Below are 24352 nucleotides of genomic sequence, written 5' to 3' on the forward strand. Positions count from 1 at the left end.
CACTCCCGCTTTGCCCCTGAGTGGTGAGGGATCGTGCATGAGTCCTATCTGCCTCTCAGAAACAAGGGCTGGGCTCAGTCAGGGGCTGCAAGGCCTGCCGAAGGTGGGGGCGGGGGGTTCCTAAGTTAAAGAGGGCAGGAGGGAGCGTTGCCATGTGGCACACAGGCCTGTGTGGCCGGGTCCTCCCAAATACTCCTGAGAAACCGGAAGTCCTGAATGTTGCAGGCCATCTCCTCACTTGCAGATCACGGCATCTAACTGTGCAGAACACCAGGCAAACCAAAACAGCCCGCCTGCTGCCTGGCTTTGGCCAGTGAGCAGACGATTTACAAACCCTGAGCTAACTCATCGAGAAAGTCCCTTCCGCCTTCAAAATGCCGATTCCCAAGCAGCGCTGCCCTCAGAGAGCTTCAGTCTCGAGCATCTGCCTGTATAGACCACACAAGAAGACCTGAGCTGAAGGGCCCTGTGGGGCCCCAGGTGGGGACACCTGTGAAGCCCGGCCACCAGAGGAGGCTCCCTAGGGGACGGGATCTTGGAGAGGCTTGGATGAGGACAGAGGAAGGGCTGTCGCCTGGCGGCTTCCCTTTGCTCCCTGGGTCCTCCTGGCAGGCCCAGAGCCAGCCCCAGACTGTGCCGTCAGTCAGGCCAGCTTCCCGAGGGAGAGGACAGAGTCTAAGGGACACGCTCCCAGACGGAGGTGACAGGGCGGGGCCAAAAGTAGGTCTGACCACATTCCACCCCAGTGACAGCGCTTCCTGGAGCGGTAGGGGTGGCCAGGGTGGCAGCTGAGGGTTGGGTTCCCAGTGGAGGCAGGAGGAAGGGAGTCTGGGCCTGAGTCAGTCCTGTAGTGGGGACCATGGCGGGAGCTGCCAGGGGCTTTCCCAGCTGAGGCGTAACCACAAGGGACGCTCCTGCTAGAAAGAGGCGGCACAAGTGAGAGACTGTGGCGTGAACTCTGGGGTCCAGAGGTCCCCTGGGCAGGCCTCGTGCTACAGGGGATCCCATCCAGGTCCCAGGAGAGCCCTGCACGCCTCCGCACCCCCTCTCCCCCATAAAAGGAGGAGATTGGCCAGTTGACACGTCTCTGCAAAATAGTGCATAACTGGTGATTTCAGTTGCTACCTCCTGGAGGAACATTTTCCTTTTTTTTTTGACAAAGTCTCACTTTGTTGCCTGGGCTAGAGTGTGGTGGCATCATTATAGCTCACAGCAACCTCAAACTCCTGGGCCCAAGTGATCTTCCTGCCTCAGTCTCCCAAGTAGCTGAGACGACAGGCACCTGTCACCCATGCTCAGCTAATTTTTGTATTTGTAGTAGAGACAGGATCTTGCTCTTGCTCAAACTACTGACATCAAGCAATCCCCCTGCCTTGGCCTCCCAGAGTGGTGGGGTTACAGGTGTGAGCCACTGCGCCCAGCCTCTTTTCTCTTTTTTAAATTTTCATAGTCATGTATTAATTTTCATGTGAATTAGAAAAATATAACTATGTCACCACCAAACCTGCCATTTCACAATAACCAGAGCTAACTCTCAGTGAGTGCCTGCTGTGTACCAGGCACTGTCTGAAGTAACATCAGCCGACCCACAAACACATGACATCTCACTACTAACTGTGAGGTTCATACTGTCATTGTCTTCTACATGCAGATCAGGGAAATGAGGCACAGAGAAGAAAAGTCCCTTGCCCAAGGTCACCCAGCTAGTAAGTGGAGGCTGGAGCAGGTGGTCTTCAATGGCCTGCCCAGCTAGAGTTCTATACTTTCAGGACTTAAAAAGCCAGATTGAAATTTTATTTCAGGAAGCCATATTTTTTCCATTAAGTAATATGTTCACAACATTCTCAAATCAAAACTATATTAAAAGTTACATAGGCCGGGCGCAGTGGCTCAGGCCTGTAATCCTAGCTCTTGGGAGGCTGAGGCGGGCGGATTGCTCAAGGTCAGGAGTTCAAAACCAGCCTGAGCAAGAGCAAGACCCCGTCTCTACTATAAATAGAAAGAAATTAATTGGCCAACTGATATATATATAAAAAAATTAGCCGGGCATGGTGGCGCATGCCTGTAGTCCCAGCTACCCGGGAGGCTGAGGCAGAAGGATCACTCGAGCCCAGGAGTTTGAGGTTGCTGTGAGCTAGGCTGACGCCACGGCACTCACTCTAGCCTGGGCAACAAAGCGAGACTCTGTCTCAAAAAAAAAAAAAAAAAAAAAAAGTTACATAGGCCGGGCGCAGTGGCTCAGGCCTGTAATCCTAGCACTCTGAGAGGCCGAGGTGGGAGGATCGCTTGAGCTCAGGAGTTCAGAGACCAGTCTGGGCAAAAGCGAGACCCTGTCTCTACTAGAGATAGAAAGAAATTATCTAGACAACTGAAAATATGTAGAAAAAATTAGCCGGGCATGGTGGCGCATGCCTGTAGTCCCAGCTACTTGGGAGGCTGAGGCCGAAGGATTGCTTGAGCCCAGGAATGTAAAGTTGCTGTGAGCTAGGCTGATGCCATGGCACTCTAGCCCAGGCAACAGAATGAGACTCTGTCACAAAAAAAAAAAAAAAAAAAAAAGGCATATAGAGGTGCCACCGAAATCCCAGTGTGTCCTTCAAGGGTTGCTTTAGGCAAATACAAGCAAAGAAAACATATTCTTCCTCCTCTTCTGCATCTGAAAGGCAGCACACTGTGTACACCTACCTTGATTTTGTTTCAAGATTATCAAGATAGCCTGGAGACCTTTCCCTATCAGCCATCATGATCTGCTTTCCTCATTCCTTATTCCTTTAAACAGGTGTTTGGTATTCCAGAAGGTCTCTTTACCCCTCTTCTATTAATAGCCACAGAGGAGAAACTTCTCCATATTTTGCTGTTACCAACAAAAGCAACAATGAATAATCTTGTACATGAGTTGTTTTGTCCAGAGCAAGTAATTTTGGCTTTCGTACAATCCCATGGCGGAAAATGGCCCCTTGGAGTCATTTTCCCATTGTGAATGACAGTGATAATCTTTTCATATGTTTAAGGGTTACTTGTAACATTTTTCTCTGAATGTTCATATCCTTGGGCCACTTCTTTATTGGATGTTTTTGTTCTTGATTTCTAAAAACTCTTTATGTATTAGGAAAATGAGCCCTCTGTCTGTGATTTATGTTGCAATTATTTCCCCCAGGTCGTCATTTTTCTTTTGACCTTGCTGTTGATATTTTTTGCAGAAGGTGTTTTGTTTGCTGGTTCACCATTGTACATTTGACATTTATGCAGTTGAATGTATCAAACTTTTCTTTTGTGGCCTGTGGATGTTTGAGGCATGGGTAGGGAAGCCTTTCCCACTGGAAGGTTAGTTATAAAGGAATTCGTTGGTTTTCTGCTAGAAGAAAGCCAGCTTGTTCTTGGGAGAGGGAATGATAAAAGAAACCCCTGGGCCCAAAAGCCCAGTCTCTTGCTAGGCAGTGAAGTTGAAATCGCTCACTGGTGTCTTTCCCCATCAGCCCCGCTGCAGACTGACCTGGGAGGCAGCAGCCTCTGGCCAGGGAGGACACCGCCATGGCTCTCCTGATACACCTGCTGGTCTGCGTCTTCGGAATGGGTTCCTGGGTAGCCATCAACGGGCTCTGGGTGGAGCTGCCCCTGCTGGTGACGGAGCTGCCCGAGGGCTGGTACCTGCCCTCCTACCTCACAGTGGTCATCCAGTTGGCCAACATCGGCCCCCTCCTGGTCACCCTGTTCCATCACTTCCGGCCCGGCTGCCTTTCCGAGGTGCCCATCATCTTTGCTGTGCTGGGGGTGGGCACCCTTGCCTGCGTCCTCCTCGCCTTCCTCTGGAATGTGACCTCCTGGCTCCTGGGTGGCCTCCACAGCATCCCCTTTATAGTCCTCACCTTCTTCCTGTCCCTGGTGGACTGCACCTCTTCGGTCACCTTCCTGCCCTTCATGAACCGGCTGCCCACACAATACCTCGTCACCTTCTTTGTGGGTGAAGGGCTCAGCGGCCTCCTGCCCGCCCTGGTGGCTCTCGCCCAGGGCTCGGGTCTCACCACCTGCGTCAACGTCACTGAGGTGCCAGACGTCATGCCAAGCCCCAGGAGCAGCAGGGAGGCCAACGTCACACAGGTACCCAGTGTCACCCTGAGCCATCACAGCACTCTGTGCTTGAGCATGAGTGTAGGGGACGGGAAATTCTGCTCCCTCCACCCTTCTGGGTTGACATAGGCAGATTAACAGCAGAAAAACCGTTTTCATTGCATTAATATGCATGCACAGAAGTGCCATAATAACATGACACTCAAGGAAAGGCCAGGTAATGGAAGCTTCTATAGCATCCCGAGCTACAGAAAGGAACAGAGGCTTCTGGGGGTGGTAGAGACAAATTATGGGGTGTGAGGAGAAGAAATGTATGGTAACAGGTTGCCTTGTTATGTGGATAAAAGTCTCTTGGGTGATAAAGGTTGTCACCTGTCTCTTCCTGGTACAGATATCACTTCCTGGTACAGATACCTTTACTAATAAAAATTCCATTTAGGCGTAAATTTCCTTTACAAAAGGGCAACTTTTCAGAGCTATGCCTGAGTCCGCAATTTCTTAAAATAACCTGCTGGAAATAATCAATATGCACAAGAGGTCTATTCTGGGGTGCTATTCTGGTGTCCTGTGGTCATATTTTGGGGTGGTGTGTCCCGAGATCATGTGGCATGCTCCTGTCCCTAGGCACCTTGGGGAAGCGTACCAGCGGGGCCCCACACATCCCGACAGATTAAATAAAACCCCCTGAGGATGGGGCTTAACTGAAGTGCTTGGGTCAGATTTTCTTTTGGAGCATGGAGTTCTAGCCTGCAGGACATGCCTGGCTTGCCACCCCCCAGCGTCCACACCCCGAGGGCACAGCAGGGCTGTGGACAGCCTCAACGTCCGTTCATGTGTTGCTGCCAACTGAGCCCTGAAAAATGTTGCCTTTCAGAGCTTCTTAGATTCCAGAATTGTAGATAAGGGATTGCGAGCATGTATTTATCCAAAATTCCCCGGGCGATGCTAACATACAGCCAGGTTGAGAACCAGAGACTTCAGACACTGCTTCAATACCTCATCGTTAAGACACCAAACTTTTCATCGCTGGATGTTGAACAGTTTACATAAGTCTGGTGTTATCCAAACCACAGCTGAACAGCAGCAGTTGCAAACCAATGGCTCCGGGCCGTGTTGGCTTGCAAGTATCTTTTTTTAAGTGTTCGAATTAGTCGATATTTAACAATTTTTGAAAGTTCACATATCTTAAAACTGGATGTATGACATCTCCTGAAAGAGATCTGGCCGAGACAGGCCACATCACCATGGGGCAACCTTGGTGGGGAGGCTCTACTCCTAGTGGGGAGAATCCCCCATTCACAGTCTCCAGCTAGTCCTCGCTCTGCACGTTTGTGGGTGCCGCCTCCTTGGGGTGGCAAAGTGGCAAAAGGTATAGCACTAGTGTTAGTCCACTTTGCATTGCTATAAGAGAATACCTGAGCTGGGTAATTTATAAAGAAAAGAGGTTTATTTGGCTCACCGTTCTGCAGGCTGTACAAGAAGCGTGGTGCAGACACCTGCTTCTGGTGAGGGCTGCAGGGAGCTTCCAACGGAGGCGAAGGACCAAGGGGAGCAGGCGTGTCACATGGCGGGAGGGGTTAGAGGAGGGGCCATGCTCTGAGTGAACTAATAAAACAAGGACTCATTCATTACCTTGGGGAAGACACCAAGCCATGCATGAGAGATGTGCCCCCATGATCCAAAAGCCTCCCACCAGGCCCCACCTCCAACACTGGGGATCAAATTCCAACATGAGATTTAAAGAAGACAAACACCCAAACCATACCAGCATCCGAGTCAGAAAGCACCACGTGGACTGGCTTTGCCATGATCTACCCACCACCCTGGGGTAAGTGACAAACCATTCTGACCCCTCAGTCCCCTGTAGAATGGGGCGTCCTGGTCCCCCGTGCACAGGGCTGTCAGGAGCCACACAGGGCTGATATGTGCAAGAGTCCGGTGCTCCCTGGGCGATAGGTGCCAGCAATTATTTTTGCTACCTTGTTCGTTTATTCGTCAATTATCAATTACCGATAATAGGTAACAGGCATTACGTATCATCCTAGTGATTACTGTTGCTGTTGGCTGCATTCCAACTCCCTCCAGGGATCTGACCGCCCTGTCTCCCTCCGCAGGCCGTTCCCAGCTCCCTGGCGTCAGCACCCAGGACGGCGACCCCCGCAGTGCGGCTGCAGAGCCGCTACCTCCCGCCGCACTTCTCGCCCCTGGTCTTCTTCCTCCTGCTGTCCTGCATGATGGCCAGCTGCTTCGTCGCGTTCTTCCTCCTCCAGCGCCAACGCAGGTGCTGGGACGCCTCCGTGGAGGACCTCATCAACTCCCAGATCGCCCTCCCCTCCATCCGGCCGCGGGAAGAGAAGGACTTGGGCCCCCCGGGCCGCAGCCAGGGCCAGGAGCGCAGAAAGGAGAAGGCGGCCCCCCACCCGCCGGCTCACCTGGCCTTCATCTACACGCTGGTGGCCCTCGTGAACGCGCTCACCAACGGCGTGCTGCCCTCCGTGCAGACCTACTCCTGCCTGTCCTACGGGCCTGTCGCCTACCACCTGGCCGCCGCCCTCAGCTCCATGGCCAACCCTCTTGCCTCCTTCCTCTCCATGTTCCTGCCTAACAGGTCTGCCCCCATCTGGCCCTGGGGAAGCCTGTTTGGGGGAGCACTTCATTCCAGAACCCAGAATTCCAAACCCTGCCTGCTGGGCCGTGTGTATAGTAGTTAAGAAGATGGTTTCTGGAGCTCAACTTCCCGGATCCAAATCCCAGCCCTGCCACTTGCACCAGCTGTGTGATATTGGACAGGTCACTTCACCTCTCTGTGCTTCGGAGACATTTACCTGGAAAATGGGGGTAATAACAGGTCTACTTCCTAGGACTGCTGGGGCCTGAGATGAGCCAATTCTGGAAAGCTTTTGGAGAAATGCCTGGCACACGGCAGGTCCAGCCTAAGTGTCACCTGTCACTGCCATCAGGCAGTGAGGAGGGGCAGGTGGCTACTGAGGTTCCCATTACAAGTGGAAACCCTGAGGCTTGGAGAAAGGGCTTGACCTGGTCCAATCCCCAGGATTTCAACCCTGCCTCAGCCCTGCAGCTGGTTCCATTAGACCCACGGCAGTTCTAGAAGAATGGCTGGGCAAGTCAATAAGATGCAGATGGAGCCAGCTTGGATTGGGAACAGAGATTTCAATTTTTACTAAGCAACCCAAGTGGTTCTGACCCCTGCAGGAGAAACACTGTCTTAGGATCTTGACGTTTTAGGTCCCAGAGCTTCCCATCCACCCCTGGCCTGCCTGCCCCACTGCCTCCCAGGCCTGCTCACAGCCACCACCCAGCCCAGGAAGGAGCAGAGTGAGGACAGGAGAGCTAGACAGAAAATGGATGTTGCCAGGAGGTTGGATTTTCTCCCTGGGGGCCTAAAACCATGGAGAGAGGATGGAGGAATTGGGGGAAGTAGGACCAGAGGCCCAGACCTGCAGAACCTGAGAAACCCCAAGTGTTGGAAGCACAGAACCTGAGAGTCATGCAATCCAGGAATCTGGGAGCAGGAAGAGGCCTTAGGGCAGCGGCAGACCCCCTCTGTTCTCGCCCAGGGCACAGACCAGTCTTGGTGTTCTGGGGACTGGACGGTGGGACCCCAGGGACAAGGACTTACAGGGAAGAACAATGTCCTCAGTTGTCAGACCTAGGGTTTGCATGGAAGGCCATTTGCAGAGTGATGCTGCCACAGCCACGACCCAGCTGCCTGGGCCCCTAGGGATCATGCCGCTCATGTTGCAGACTGGCATCACTGAGGCTAGACTGGGGGGGTCACCTGAGGTCACACAGCATACCTTGAAATGCCAGTGCCAAAATCAAAGCTGCCCGCTCATCAGTCTGGCTTCCTGGCTGAGGTTGGCACATTGCAGGAGGTAATGACAGCAGATAAAATGCCAGGTGGGGCCCACAGAGCAGAGCCGTGTACTCTGCTCCTGTGGGTCACCACAGCCCTGCACGACTTCCATGCTGAAGGCTCAGGGACCAGTCTCGCAACTTAAATAGTGGAAGTGGAATTTGAACCAGGCCCATCTGGTGCCAGAGTCCATTCTGTTTCTCTTGCTGGGTACGGGGCCCTGCCATTAATGCTCGGGTGACTCAGGCCGTCCCTGCCCCTCAGGAGCCTCACTGACCCATTTGAGCCAGATAGCCTGGAGTTCAACCTGACCTGCAGAGGTTGAGGTTCCACATGGCCCCAGGGGCAGGGGGAGGCACGGAGGTCAGGCCTCTCACCTCCTCCACTCACCTCCCATCCCCACCTGCACTCTAGGTCTCTGCCATTCCTGGGGGGCCTCACAGTGCTCGGGACCAGCTTCGGGGCCTACAACATGGCCATGGCTGTGAAGAGCCCCTGCCCCCTGCTGCAGGACCACTGGAGTGGGGACGTGCTCATTGTGAGTATCCCGCCTCGCGGCTGCTCCCCTTCCCCCGCCTCCCACCTGCTAGCCACGGCCTGGGGAGACCCCAGGTACAGCCCTTTCTACTGCCCAGGGGCTCCGGTCTCTCCCAGGAAGTCCCAGGGGGGAGGGGACCTTCTCATTTGGGAGGCTTAGGGAGTTGAGGTGACTGGTTCAGCCACACTTCCCACCACGGGCACCGCAGCAGCGGCCTTGTCTCAAGTGCTCTTGACTTGATCACGGGGCCAGAAAAGCCACTGGGTTTTCCCTTGCCCCTGAAGGGGGGGTGGTCAGCTCATGGGACCCCCACCCCACCCTTAGCCCGGCAGGATCACCTCCAAAGGCTCTCCTTGCCCATGGGTTTCCCTTAGTCCTTCAGGTCACCCCGTGAGGGCTCTTCGCCCCCGCCACTCTGCCTCTCTTCCCGCCCGGCCCGCAGGTGGCCTCGTGGGTGCTGTTCACCGGCTGTCTGAGCTACGTCAAGGTGATGCTGGGCGTGATCCTGCGCGACTGCAGCCGCAGCGCCCTCTTGTGGTGCGGGGCGGCGGTGCAGCTGGGCTCGCTGCTCGGGGCGGTGCTCATGTTCCCGCTGGTCAACGTGCTGCGCCTCTTCGTGTCTGCCGACTTGTGCAACGTGCACTGCCCCGCCTAGGCCGGACCCAGACCGCGCCCCGGCACCCGGTCCTGGAAACTGGGACCCAGAGAGGCAAGGGGTGTGCCCAAGGGCATGGAGCAAGTGGTGGGAGCAGGAAGGCAGAGCCTGAGCACTTGAACCAGGAACGCTGAGCACCCCTTAAGGATCGTGGGGAATGTCACAGGCTTCCCATGGGGCCTGGAAACTCTGTATCACACTCCCTGAGTCTCCACCGCTTCCATCTTCTTTCCTTTGACTCTTGAGAGAGAACTGATTTGCAGCACCCAGCTGGAGCGCCCGAGGATGTTAGAAGGCAACAGCTGGGAGGGTGAGCTGTCCCCTGCAAGCTGTGTGGTCTCAGGGAGGTCGCTTGACTTCTCTGTGCTTCTGTTTCCTCATCCATAAAATGGGGATTATAAGAAAGAGCACCTACCTCATAGGCTTGGCCCGAGGATAAAAGGGTGAAGCACCGGCGTCCGGCAAGCCCTCCTGGGTGCTTCCTGATCTGACGTCCCACAGTAAGAACAAGAATGGCGATGAACACAACCTAGAAGTGGCCAGAGGGGTCGAGAGAGGGTCCTGCCCTCTCTCCCTTCTCCCATATCCTCACGGAGGAGCTCCTACAAGACAGATGGCTACTGGTAGAGCCTTGGGCATGTTGGCTTTCTAATTCCCAGTACAGAAGGACATTGTGCCCACACACACCTTCCTGTCATCCTTCCTGGCACATGAAGCCCTACTCCTTGGAGGGTATGTGCCCCCCTGGGGGGCAGAGCTGATTGGAAGGAGCCAGCCCCAACTCCGAACAGTGAACACCCCACCCCACCCCACCCCCCACCCCCCCACCCCCACCCCCGGGCCAGGCTGAGGACCAGACACTGAGGAGCCTTGGACGCAGCTTCCTCGACTGGAGGGGAAAGGGGTGGTAGTTATTTTCTTTTACTTTTTGTCTTTCTTTTTTTTTAAATAAAGACATTCCCTGCTTTTACACAGATCAACCTGCAATGGAGAAGTCCAATGTGAACCTAAAACATGTATCAACATACTCAGTTTTCAGTCAATTCTAAGGTCAAGGCTGAGCTCAGAAATGAATAAGATCAAGTGGATAGAGAATGTTGGGTCCTGGGACGTCTGTTTAGAGGGTTTGCTTGCTCATCGCCACTGCGACCCTCATCCTCCCGTTTTAACTTATTCTGAATAGGTAATATAGTGGTATGTCTCAAAACTCAGAGAATATAAAATGGTATGCAGAGAAAAGCCTTCATCCCTCTCCTCTCCTCTCCTCCATCTGCCCAGTTCCTCTTAAAACACACACACAAGCACTTTTATCGGTTCCCTTGTTTACCCTTCCAGAGATTATGCAAATATAAGCAAATACAAATATATGATCTTCTTCTCAGACCTCTTTTTACAGAAAAAATAGTAAGTTATTTTGCACCTTGCACTTTTCACTCAGCAATGAAAATGGAGAGGGCTCCTCATTCTTTGTCACGACTGGGCAGGAGTCCGTTGTGTGGAGGGGCCCCATTTATCTAAGCCAGCCCTCAGCAGAAAGACATTTGAAAGTGTTGGGGACAAAATTAAAATGTCCTGTTAATCCAGAAAACCTTTCCACAAAAGCCGAAGAGAAAGGAAGCAGTCTTATTACTGAACAAGCATTAGGCCAGACTGCAGCGCGCATTCCAGGTGACGCAGGAGAGAGACTGCAAAAGCAGAAAGACACGTCTTCCCTTTGGATGGCCGGGCAGGTACAACTTACTGCACACATGTCCTCAACAATAACCAGTCCTCAAGTAAAATGGCCAGACAGCACCATTTGTCATATAGTTCATCCTGAATGTATTGGGTAATTGGAGCGGCCATCTGTTAGTTAATTGTCTTTATCCAAAGGAGACATAAATGTGTATCTTCAGGATAGGTGATGGTTTTGCAACCTGGGGCCGTGCACTGAAGTTAGGCTCCTCCTCTCTCTCAGAGGCTGGGTGATAAGGGTGCCATCTTCCTTGAAATTTACCTTCCAACATGTTGGCTCACGAGTCCTTAGGAAAACATCTCTGGGTTATAAAACTGCAAGAGGCTCATGTCACTTTTCAAAAGGCACATCTTGGCCACGTGTGGTGGCTCACACCTGTAATCCTAGCACTCTGGGAGGCCAAGGCGGGCGGATTGCTCGAGGTCAGGAGTTCGAAACCAGCCTGAGCAAGACCCCTCCTCTACTAAAAATAGAAAAAAATTAATTGACCAACTAAAAATATATATACAAAAAATTAGCCGGGCATGGTGGCACATGCCTGTAGTCCCAGCTACTCAGGAGGCTGAGGCAATAGGATCGCTTGAGCCCAGGAGATCGAGATTGCTATGAGCTAGGCTGATGCCACGCACTCACTCTAGCCTGGGCAACAAAGTGAGACTCTGTCTCAAAAAAAAAAAAAAAAAAAAAAAAAAAAAAAAAAAAAAAGGCACATCTTAAAGGGACAGAGACTTTGCAAGTTTTCCAAAGTATTTACTCCAAGAAAAAGGAAGGGGCAATGTCTCTTTCTTTTTCTGCACCTTGGGGAACTTGATCCAGTCAGTCCCGTCCTAGGTTTGGGCAGGTCCAGCCTCCACTCAGGAATCCTGGACCCAGGCCCAGTTTCTGCCCTGCCCTGTCCTTCCCTGCCTTGGGGCGCTCTGCTCCCAGTGGGCGTGGCTTGACTGGCTCATACCTTTTAACACTTTAGACGTATGGCCTGTGCCTAGGGCTGCATGTGTGTCCCAGGCCCTGCAAATGGGGCAGGATGCTAGCAGTGGAGGGAGTGTGAATTATTCGCCCTGTAGCACCTCCCCACCTCCCCTCCCATCCACCCCGGGCCCAGCACACGGCCTCACTCTGAGAAGGGCTCAACAAATATTCCATGTAGGCAGAAGAGCTCCCAAAGATGTAGAGGCCCTCATTCCTGGAACCTGTAAATACGTTACTTTACATGGCAAAAAAGACTTTTGCAGATGGACTGAAGGTTCCAGACTTTAAAATAAGAAGATTATTTAGGAACACCTGAGCAGGCCCAATGGAATCCCATGAGCCCTTAAAAGCAGAGAATTGCAAGAGACTCAGCGAAGGAGACAAGCCGCAGGAGTCAGGGAGACTCCAAGGTGAGAAGGATGTGCCGCCCTTGCTTGTCCTTGCTGGCTCTGGGACGGAGGAGGAGCCGGTGCATGAGGACCGAGAGCTTGGAGCCCGTGGGCACTGAGGGCAGCCCCAGCTGACAGCCAGCAAGCAAGCGGGGATCTCAGCCCGCAACCCCGGATTCGGCCAACAACCTGAGTAACCTGTAACCTGGAAGCGGACCCTCTCCCAGAGCCTCGGGAAGGAGCGCAGGCCTGCCAACACCCTGACGTCAGCCTCCTGAGACCTGGCTCTGACTTCCAACCAACGGAACTGTGGAATGATAAATTTGCCTTGTTTTAAAGCTACTGATCCACTCAGGAGGCCGAGGCAGGAGGATCACTGGAGTCCGGGAATTGAAAGCCAGCCTGGGTAATGACACCTTGTCTTTAAAACAAAGAAACAAAAACCTGTTGTTGTGGTCGTTCTTGGCAGCTGCGACAGGAAACTGATACAACCTAGTTCTGACATCCCATAAGCCACGTGCATCATGACAGACGCGAAACAGCCAGAGTCACCCCAAAAATGGGTTTGTGAAGTTGGGACACAAAAGTCACTCTAGTTGGCTGAATCCAGGGTTCTTTCTAATGAGCTGTTGGCATAAATACTGAGATTTGTCCACACTTCAGATTTGTCCTGGAGGAAGGTGGGCTCAGGATCTTGGAAATGTCAAATAGACCAGGACTGTTTTGAGGACAGCCCCCAACGCCATCTGAAAGAGACTTGGTGAGTATTCCATTTCCTCGAGGTTGTGCATCCCCGCTGAGGCCCACGCCAGCGACCCTCAACTTCATGGCTTTAAAGAGCCTTCCCACTGCCGCCCTTCCCGGTCGGCCATATGCCAGGGCATGGGGTCATTCCTGCTGTCATCTGCAAAGCACCTCCCCATGCCCTGGGCTCTTTCTGAGGCTTTACTTATTTAATGCTCAAAGAAGCCCTATGAGATACTTGCTATTATTATCAGTCCTGTTTTGCAAATAAAGAACTCGAGGCACAGAGATGTTAAGTATCTTGCCAGAGGTCACACAGCCAGTGAGTGGCAGAACCAAGACTCGGACCCAGGCCGCCTGGCTCTGCATCACATGTTCGCTCTGTGTCAGAAACATGAGCCTCAAAGCATGTGACTTGGTCAAGAAAACCTTGATTCAAAGCAAGCACTGGCTTCAGATGGGGAAACTGAGTCACAGGGAAATAAAGGTCCTCCCTGGATCGTCACCTTCTGGCTCGACCTTGGAAAGTTGAAATCCACTCCCGTGGCCCCTCATCCATCACCCACCACACACACACAGACTCCTTTGGAAGTGAATAAAAGGGCAGAGAAATTAAGTGCTCTTCTAGACAGGATGTGATTACACACCCAGACTGATGGCGAATCACTTTCAGAGTGACTAGCAGAGGATCTGAGCATTGCCAGAGAAGTGTTGCCATGCACTTTGTTCTGCGGTTCTGGTTTTATAATGGGAGAGCCTTTCCTGATTCTCTTCATCGTGTTCCTAGGAGTGAAATCTGGGGAAGTGCTGTGGTTGGCAAATGCCGGTGATATCTGGGGCTGTGCCTTTCATCTGGAAACTGCTGGCTGGGCAGCTGGCAGCTGGGCGTGCCTTAGACAGAGGGCTGCTCTATGATGACTTGTGACTTGGCCGGGCCAGCAACTTCTCCCAGAGTGCAAGACACAGGGCCTTTTTGATGGGGAAAGATAGTATCACTGAGACAATATGGGAGAGCAACAAGCAGTACCGATAGTTGCTACAACGTCCATTCTCTTGTTTGTTTCATAGTCATAGAACCCCTGACTTTTCACCCGGCACCATGCAGCCCAGAGTACAGACCACACTTGCCAGGCTTCCCTGCGCCTAGGAGTGGCCATGTGACTACGTTTAGACAAATGGGATATGATCAAGAATAATGTGTGCAAATTCTGGGTTATGTACTTAGAAGGAAGGAGCAGGCCCTTCACTTCCCATTCCCCCTCCCTGCTAGCAGGAATACAGATGTAATGGCTGGATCTGGAGCAGCTGTCTTGGATCATGAGGAGGAAGCCATGGGTTGAGAATGATACATATGCTTATGTATAACTTACAGTCACACACAACGTGGACTGGAAAAATATATACCAAAATGTTAGCCTAGTTAGTTCCAGGAGAGGAGAGGGATTTCAGGTGGTTTTTATTCCTTGACACTTTGTTGTACTCTGAATTTTTCTTTGAACATACGCTATTTCAAAATTCAACAATAATAAAGAAAAAGTAAGAAAAGAAGAGTTCTATAAATAGATCCTATTGTTTAATTCACCTACATTTGCTGCAGATGAGCTTCCAGAGCTCACGTACATACATGCTTGGACTTAGGTTTTTTGGAATATTTGGCTGTGTTTTCTGTGGGTTATGGAACTTTTTTTTTTTTTCAGATGTTCTTTATACTGAACAGAATGTCTTGGAGATGGCCCCATGTCCTGTGCATAGGGTGACCTCATTTCTTGTACCCAGCACCAAGCACTCCCTGGCTGGCATGCTGGGGCTTGCGGCACGGCCCCTGGTGATGGACATGTGCCCTGTCTCTGATGTTAAGCCACTGGACACAATGCAGTGACAAGCGTCCCCACTCACACCTGCCTCTGTCTACTCACGAGAGGCTTTGGAGTCTTACAAATGTGGGTTCTAATCCGGCTCCCCTGCTGACTTGCTACAAAACCCTCAGGCAACTTACTGTTTATCTCTGAGTCTCTGTCTCTTTGTTAGTGAAAGTAACAAAGCTTGATCTATAAAAGATAATAGCAACTAAACTGCATCCTATGTTTTTTTTTTTTTGTTTTTTTTTTTTTTTTTTTGAGACAGAGTCTCGCTTTGTTGTCCAGGCTAGAGTGAGTGTCGTGGCGTCAGCCTAGCTCACAGCAACCTCAATCTCCTGGGCTCAAGCAATCCTGCTGCCTCAGCCTCCCGAGTAGCTGGGACTACAGGCGTGCGCCACCATGCCCGGCTAACTTTTTATATATATATATCAGTTGGCCAATTAATTTCTTTCTATTTATAGTAGAGATGGGGTCTCGCTCTTGTTCAGGCTGGTTTTGAACTCCTGACCTTGAGCAATCCGCCCGCCTCGGCCTCCCAAGAGCTAGGATTACAGGCGTGAGCCACCGCGCCCGGCCTGCATCCTATGTTTACAGCACACCAGGCACTTGTCTAAGTGCCTCCCATGAATCAACTAATCTAATCATCACAACAGGGTGACACGAGGTAATGCTTAGACAGCTGTCCTCAAAGGTTTCTAGAAGCTTTCAGCTTTTCAACGCCCAGCATGACATCCTCTGGCTAAGTTTTCATGTGGAGCCCTTCCACTAACTTCTTAAAGCTGGTGAACATGTGGACCTTGTAAAGCACAAATATCTTCTGGGGTAAATCAATGGCCACACATTCCTCCCATCCCTTGTCCATGCCCCTTTGCAATGTAGCTGCGCTGTTCCTCCCATCCAAGGCCAAGTCTGTTCTCCACCGGCCCGAATTTGAGCGAGACACCAATACCATGCGGCAGAAGGGACATCATGTGGTTTTCAGAGCCTAGGCCTCAAGAGGCCTTGCAGCTTCAGTCTTGGACCTTGGACCCTTGAATCTCTACATAAGGGTAGAGGGATGTTTGACCCAACAAAGCAAGAGTGACCACGTAAAGGAGAACATAGACATCCTGCCAACAATCAGCACCGACTGCCAGATGTGTGTGAGGCCATGTTAGACACCCTCAGCCCAGCTGACCCGCCTCTTAAAGTTTTTTGGAAGAGTTTGAGAAGGATTGGTGTTGGTTCTTCTTTAAATGTTTGCTAGAATGTACCAGTGCCCTGTCCAGGGCTTCACTTTGTTGGGTGGTTTTGGATCACTGATTCACTCTCTTTACTGGTTATAGGTCTGTTTGAATTTCTTCATGATTCAGTTTTGTTATGTTGCGTGTGTCTAGGAACTTGTCCACTTTATCTAGGCTATCCAGTTTTCTGGCATACAATCTGTTTAAAGTATTTTCTTAACAATTCTTTTTATTTCTGTAAGGTCAGTAGTAATGTCCTCACTTTCATTTCTGATTTTAGTAATTTGAATATTCTCTTTCATTCTTAGTCAATCTATCTAATGGTTTGTCAATGTTGTTGACCAATGTTTTTGTTTCATTGATTTTTTTTTCCTCTACAGTTTTCTATACTCTATTTCACTTCTCTCTGCTCCAATCTCTATCATTTTCTTCCTTCTGCTAGCTTTGGGTTTACTTGTTCTTTGTTCTCTAGTCATTTAAGATGTAGAGTCAAATTGTTGATTTGAGACCTTTCTCTTTTTTTAATGCAGTTGTTTACAGTACAAATTTCCCTCTGAGCTGTTTTCACCACATCCCATAAGTTTTGGTATGTTGTGTTTTCATTTCATTTCATTTTCATTCTCTCAAAGTGTTTTCTAATTTCCCTTTCAATTTCTTGTTTAACTCATTTGCTGTTTAAGAATGTTTTTAGGCCGGGCGCAGTGGCTCACGCCTGTAATCCTAGCACTCCGGGAGGCCGAGGCGGGCGGATTGCTCGAGGTCAGGAGCTCAAAACCAGCCTGAGCAAGAGCGAGACCCTGTCTCTACTATAAATAGAAAGAAATTAATTGGCCAACTAATATATATATATACATATATATATATGTATATATATATATATATATAAAATTAGCCGGGCATGGTGGCACATGCCCATAGTCCCAGCTACTCGGGAGGCTGAGGCAGCAGGATTGCTTGAGCCCAGGAGATTGAGGTTGCTGTGAGCTAGGCTGATGCCATGACACTCACTCTAGCCTGGGCAACAAAGCGAGACTCTGTCTCAAAAAAAAGAGAATGTTTTTAATTTCTACATATTTGTGAATTTTCCTGGCTTTCTTCTATTGATTTCTAGTTTTATTCCATTGTGGCCAGAGAAGATACTTTGTATGATTTCAGTCTTTTAAAATTTATTGATATTTGTTTTGTGGACTAACATACGATCTATCCTAGAAAATTTTCTGTGTACTCTTGAGAAGAATGTATATTCTGCTGTTGTTTGGTAGCATGTTCTATATGTGACTTTTAAGGTGTGTTGGTTTATAGTGTTGTTCAAGTCTTCTATTGCTTTTTTTTTTAATCTTAGTTGTTCTATCCATTATTGAAAGTGGGGTATTTAAGTCTCTATTATTGTTGAAGTGTCTATTTCTCCCTTCAATCCTGTTTTTCTTCATATAGTTTTGGGCTCGGTTGTTAGATGCATATCTGTCTATATTTTTATGCCTTCCTGATGGATTGACCCTTTTATCATTATAAAATGTACCTCTTTATCTCTTGTAACATATTTTGTTTTTTTTTTTGTTTGTTTGTTTTTTGTTTTGTTTTTTTTGAGACAGAGTCTCGCTTTCTTGCCTAGGCTAGAGTGAGTGCCGTGGCGTCAGCCTAGCTCACAGCAACCTCAGACTCCTGGGCTCAAGCGATCCTCCTGCCTCAGCCTCCCGAGTAGCTGGGACTACAGGCACGAGCCACCATGCCCGGCTGATTTTTTTATATTATATATATTAGTTGGCCAATTAATTTCTTTCTATTTTTATGGTAGAGACGGGGTCTCGCTCAGGCTGGTTTTGAACTCCTGACCTTGAGCAATCCGCCCGCCTCGGCCTCCCAGAGTGCTAGGATTACAGGCGTGAGCCACCGCGCCCGGCCCCATATTTTGTTTTAAAGTCTATTTTTTCTGACAATATAGTCAATCAAGCTTTCCTATGGTTACTGTTTACAATGATATATTTACAATATGTTTACATGTTTACATGCTGTTTACAATGTTTACATGATATATACCTTTCCATCATTTAATTCTCAATCTATTTGTATCTTTTAACCAGAGTTTGTTTTCTGTAGATGGTATACAGTTGGAACTTGGATTTTTATTTAGTCAGAAAATATCTGCCTTTTGACTACATCAATTCACATGTAATGCTATTATAGATAGAGTTGGATTTATGTCTCCTATTTTATTGCTTTTCTTTATGTCTCATGTCTTTTTTGTTCCTCTGTTCTTCCTTTACATCTTTTACACTAAATTAATATTTTCTAGTGTAACATGAAATTACTTTAATAGCATTTCACTGTTCTGTTATAATGACTGCTCTAGGCTTACCATGTAGATCTTATCAGAATCAACTTTGAATTTATACTAACTTAATTCCAGTGAGATATAGAAATGTTACTTCTATACAGCTCAATTCCCTCTTCTTTTTTGCACCATTTTGGTTATATATATTACATCTACATATGTTACAAACCCAATAATACATTGTTATAATTATTACTTTATATAGTTTTATGTCTTGCAAAGAAGCTGAGAGGAGAAAGGAGAACAAGTATATGTTAACAGATTTTGTTAACGAACCCATGAGGGAGGTTCACTGTTGCTCGCTGCACAGAAAGCCAATTACTGAGACAACGAGGATTGTTAAGAAAGAAAGGATGTATTGCAAGAGACACGTCTACTGGGATGAGGGAAGTACTGACTGCCTCAAATCTGCCTCCCTGATCAACAAGGTCAGGGGTTTTCTGGAGGTGAAATGAATAATGCATGAGGGAGTGAGCATCATTACATGTTTGGGGTGGAGTGCAGGGCACGCAAGTGCAGTGAGAAATCACGCTAGTACATACATCGCATGATCAAAAAAGGGCTGATAAATCCCTCCCAGGGTGGGGATTTTAGAATTATAATGAGATAGGGGTTAATATTGGTCTTTCGTTCAGCCTTGTGCACAGGCTCAATGAGTCTTTGGGCACAATCTGTGGTGGAGTATCACTTATCTTGTCTTCTCTGGACAAACAGGTGGTGTGAAGCGTTGCAGTTATCTCGAGACTGCAAGGAGCCTCTGCAGTTTCTGGTAAAGAAACTCAAAAAACAGGCGTCCTCAAACTACGGCCCACGGGCCACATGCGGGTGTTTTTGCCCGTTTGTTTTTTTACTTCAAAATAAGATATGTGCAGTGTGCATAGGAATTTGTTCATGGTTTTTTTTAACTATAGTCCGGCCCTCCAACGGTCTGAGGGACAGTGAACTGGCCCCCTGTTTAAAAAGTTTGAGGACCCCTGCTCAAAAAGGAATGCATCAGTGCAACAGAAAGTTACAAAGTTCTGGTCAGCAAATCTTACTGACCTGAGAACTTGAAACAAAAGAAAACTACAACAAAACAAAACAAAACAAAACCTGTAAAATTTTTTTCTTGCTTATGAAGCTGGTTATAATTTTATTTTATTAACTTTCTTATTTACCATTTCTGGTTCTCTTCGTTTGTTCCTGTGGATTTCAGTTCCCATTTTGTCCTCACTCTCTTACTCTAATGCAGCTTTGCTCCCACGCACCTCCTGTGTGCTACTATTGTCAAAATATGCTACATTTCTATGTGTCACGGTCCCCACAATATAATTATATACAGATTCTTTTTAAAAATCAGTTAAGAGAAGGAAAATAAACATGCATTTATACTGCCTTTCATTACTGTATAACTGCCTTTACCAGAGCTTTTTGGGTTTTTTGGTGTGTGGATTTGATTTATTGTCTGAAGAATGTCCTTTAGTGTTCCTTGAAAGGTAAGTTTGCTAGCCACAAATTCTCAGTTTTTGTTTATCTGAGAATGTCTTTGTTCCACCTTCACTTTTGAAAAATAATTTTGCTGGATATAAGATTCTTGGTTGGTAGTTTTTATTTAAGCACCTTGAATATGTTGTCCCACTGCCTTATGGACTTCATTGTTTCTAATGAGATGTCAGCTGTTAATCTTATTTGGTGTTCCCTCATATGTGATGAGTTATCTTTCTCTTGCTGCTTTCAAGATTTTCTCATCTTTGGGTTTCAACATTTTTCTTTGATGTGTCTTGTTGTGGATCACTTTGCATTTATCCTATTTGGAGTTCATTGAGCTTCTTGAATATGTATATTAACTTTTTTTGTTAAATTTGCAAAGGCTTCAACAATTAATTTCTTCATCTTTTTTTCTTTGTTCTTTTCTCTCTTTCCTCTCCTTCCATTACATATATTATTATGCATATGTTGGTGCATGTAGTTGTGTCTCACATTTCTCCAAGGCTTTGCTCATTTTTCTGCATATTTTTCTGTTTTTTCAAACTGTAAAATCTCTATTTGTCTGCCTTCAAATTCACTAAATCTTTCTTCTGCCAGCTCAAATCTATTATCAATTCCCTCTAGTGAATTTTTCATTTTAGTTATTGCACTTTTCAACTCCCAAATTTCCATTTAGTTCTTTTTTATAATATCTTCTTATTGATATTCATGATACATAGTCATCATAACTCCCTTTTTTTCTTTAAGCATGACTTCCATATTTCTTTGAACATGTTTATAATGGCTGCTTTGAAATCTATGTAACTGACATCTGACATCTGAGCACTCCCACAGGTAGTTTCTGTTGACTGCCTTTTTCCTGCATATGGGTCATATTTTCCTGTTTCTTTACAGCTCTTGAAATTCCTTTTTGGAAAATGACCATTTTAGATGATGTATTGTAGCAACTTTGGACCCTGATTACTACTAAAATCTCTATTGGTTCTGAGAGCACCCTTGGGTTTGAATTCCTCTACACTCTGTTCTAAGTAAAATCAGTTCCTTTGGGGACAACTTCAGAGATCTGTGCTGTTAAGACTTGCCTCTCTCTTGGGAAAAATCTCAGGACATTGCTCTGAAGCTGGGTGTGGGGACAATGGCCCACTTGTCCCAGAGTACTACCTTTGTTTTATGAGCAGGACTGTGGGCGGGGCAGTAGTCTCTGGTTTCTTCAGCTTGTATCTCTACGCATGGAACCTCTGCCCTAAAAGGTGAGCTGATGAAAAAGCATTCAGGGCCTAAATGTTCTCAGCCTGCTGCATTTGAGGTAGCCACCGTCTTATGAGTGGAGACTGAGTAGAGGAAGGAAACCCTCAGTCTCTCAGCCACACCTGCCTGGAGTTTAGCGTCTGCAGCATGTGGCTGGGGGAGGATGACAAATGCTGGCAGCCTGCCCTTCCCGGGGAGATGGTGTATTCTGTGACTAGGAGCTGGGGGACCAGGACTCCCATCTTCTTGGCCATGGCTGCTTGGAGTGGAACTTCCATTACATTAGTGAAATGGAGGAGAGAAATAGTAGATTCTGTCTCAAGTTCCACAGACTTACTGTCTTATCTAGATTTGGTAGATTTTCTGGAATAAATGTTTCTTCATTTGCTGTATGCCTTTAGGACAATTCCAGAGACTTCAAATGATTGTTTTCTTAGTAATCATCACCAACTGTTTTCACTAGGAAGCTGGTCCGCAGGGTTCCTGCCATTGTGGAAGTGAATCCCCTGCATACCTCGTTATGACCCAGCCGCTAGGATCACGGAGCACCCACCGCTGCCCAGACCCAAAGGGAGCAGTCATGATGGGAGGAGAACCCAGGAGTTACAGCCAGTTTTAAAAACTTCCACAAGCTATGTGCCAGGCCCTGCTCTGTGCACTTGACATGGATTATCTCAACCAATCCTCCCCGCACCCTGAGAGGCAGGTGTTGTTATCTTTTCCATTCTATAGAGGGGGAGGGGAGGCACAGATGGGTGAAGGTCACACAGGTCAAGGTGACAGAGCTGCAATACAAGCTCCAGCAGTGTGGCTCCTTGAGGCCTCCAGCAATCTGAAGAACTGATTACAATTTTGGTCTTACAGGTAAAGAAGCTGAGGCCCAGTGAGACACGGGCATGTGTACAACCGTTACTGTGCACATTATACTCTGAGTCGGATCCCAGGTGGAAAGGAACAGAACTGGGGATACAAAGATGGCCCAGACCAGGTTCTAGTCTGCCCAGCAGAGCTCGTGGGCTGACGACAGATACACAAACTTGCACACCTGGCTGCATGGAGCCTCCATTCAGGTGGGTGCCATGCTGGTTAAGTGTGAGTTGTGGTCCCAGGCTCCCTGGCTTCAAGTTCAGGTTCTACCACTCGCTGTGTGACCTTGGGCTACTTAACCTTTCAGTGCCTCAGTTTCCTCATCTGTAAAGAGGAGAGATAATACTACCTATCTCATAGCATTGATTATAGGAATTAATATAAATAAAGGGGCTGAACAAGGTGGCTCATGCCTGTAATCCTAACACTCTGGGAGGCCAAGGCAGGAGGATCGCTTGAGGTCCGGAGTTTGAGATCAGCCTAAGAAAGAGCAAGACTTTGTCTCCACTAAAAATAGAAAAATTAGCCAGGTGTGGTGATGCACACCTATAGTCCCAGCTACTCAGGAGGCTGAGGCAGGAGGATCACTTGAGCCCAGGAGTTTGGAGTTGCAGTGAGCTGTGATGATGCCATTGCACTCTAGCCCAGGTGACAGAGTGAGACTCTGTCTTAAATAAAAATAAACAAATAAATAAACAAATGGCTCAGAGCAGTGCTTGACACACAGTAAATGCCCAGTAAATGTTAGCTGTTTTTATTATTTAACTTCATGCAACCAATGTGTGCCCAAAAAGAGAGAGGGAGGCGAGAATGATGCACACGGTGTGGGCGATTCTGCCTGGACACGATCCCATCTGTGAGCAAGATGTGGGGGGGTGGATCCAGTGTTCAGAATCCCACACACCTCTGAGAGAGAACAGAACCCTAAAATTATAGTCTGCAAATATATGTAATCACTACCATAAACTGCCCATCTTTATGGTCAGTGTATTTATCACTGCAAAAGGCCGTATTTAGAAAACTGCCCATATTGTACTTTATGGGCAACTTGGAGGATTTTTAGGAGTGTTTTTAAAATGTGTTTATTTTTATAGTTTTCTCTTAGCATTAGAATCTAACGCCTACATGAAATGCTCTGCCACAGGGACTATATTTCAAAATGACAAGTGCTCCCAAAGGTTGTTCTGCTGGTGGTCGGGGGTGGGGAGGCAAAGCTAGACTCTGGCCTGGGGACCTCGAGTCCGGTGCTCTTTCTCCTACAATCTGGGGAAGAACTCCCACATTCTCCCAGGGACCCTCTACCTCAGCTCCTGGCTCCCTACTCAGAAGGAAGGAGCGGGTCCTTGAAGGCCCCAGCAGAGGTGGAACTGAGTCTCCGCCCTAAGGGGGTGTTTGCAATAGAGGTGAAAGGGAGACGTGAATTCTAACTCTAGCGTCACAGATGGCTCTGTGTGACCTCCCTGAGCCTCTGCCTCAGTATGTATAAAACAGATGTAATGGCACCTATCTTGGTGTGTATTTAGGTAAGTATTCTGCACACAGCAGGCGCACAAGTGCATATTCCCTTCCTTCTGCCCCGCCTATGCAGGCTGGGTGGGTGCTGGATGCAATGCAGCCTTAGGACAGCAGGTGGCGCCGCAGCCCAAGAAGCAGGAAAAAGGCGGCTAAAGAAAGGGATGTGGCACAGGGTTGACAGCTGGGGTCCTGCCGGCCCAGACTGGGGCATCCAGAGCAGAGGTAGGAGTCCAGGCCACGCGAGTGGTAGCCTGTGCCCCACATATGCAGACACATCCAGAGGCTCGCATATCTGCATAACCAAGTACCAACCATGCCCCAGAAGGAGGCCTTTCATATATGGTCTTGAATTCTGGCAACTCCCTTATAGCTAGTGCCATCATAGTGCCCAAACGATCCCATTTTACAGGTGAGGAAACTGGGCCAAGAGAGGCAAAGTGACCTGCACTAGGTCACACAGCAAGTCCATGGCAGAGGCAGGATTTGATCTGTGCCTATAATGATGGTAGCAGCCAACCGCATGTAATTCCTGCATGTGCTAATACTGTCTCCAGCACTTCTGCACCAATTCACTCATTCAGTCCTCAAGACAGCCCTGTGAGGTGGGCATCAGCAGTATTTTTAGTCTCATGTTACAGAGGAGGAAATGGAGGCACTGGGAGGTTAAGCAACTTGCGCAAGGCCACACAGCCAGAGCGGGAGAGCTAAGGTTTTGACTGCAGGGTCTGCTCTAAACCACCCCACTCTCCTGGCTGCCAGGAACAGGCATACAGGTGTGTACAAACAAGCCCATGTCATACTCTCGTGCTCACTCGGAGCCAGCCTCCAGGTTGTACAGAGGACATGATTCCCTGGGTGCTCTGACG

The 24352-nt window shown here is 48.5% G+C and overlaps 1 protein-coding gene across 1 annotated transcript; it reads left to right on the top strand.

Moving 5' to 3' along the window:
• Nucleotides 1-3475: 3475 nt before the first annotated feature.
• Nucleotides 3476-9910, top strand: SLC52A3 (solute carrier family 52 member 3). The gene is made up of 4 exons (XM_012755308.3): nt 3476-4098; nt 6183-6676; nt 8360-8483; nt 8926-9910. The coding sequence occupies exons 1-4, from the start codon at nt 3532-3534 to the stop codon at nt 9136-9138; spliced, it is 1398 nt and encodes a 465-aa protein (XP_012610762.2). The 5' UTR covers nt 3476-3531; the 3' UTR covers nt 9139-9910.
• Nucleotides 9911-24352: the final 14442 nt, after the last annotated feature.

This window comes from Microcebus murinus, chromosome 16 (genome assembly GCF_040939455.1).
Source record: "Microcebus murinus isolate Inina chromosome 16, M.murinus_Inina_mat1.0, whole genome shotgun sequence".
Lineage (NCBI taxonomy): Eukaryota > Metazoa > Chordata > Mammalia > Primates > Cheirogaleidae > Microcebus > Microcebus murinus.

Coding starts and splice junctions, on each gene's coding strand:
- SLC52A3 (XM_012755308.3), top strand. CDS start 3,532: ATGGCTCTCCTGATACACCTGCTGGTCTGCGTCTTCGGAATGGGTTCC. Junction 4,099..6,182: donor GGGAGGCCAACGTCACACAG/GTACCCAGTGTC, acceptor CTCCCTCCGCAG/GCCGTTCCCAGCTCCCTGGC. Junction 8,484..8,925: donor GGAGTGGGGACGTGCTCATT/GTGAGTATCCCG, acceptor CCCGGCCCGCAG/GTGGCCTCGTGGGTGCTGTT.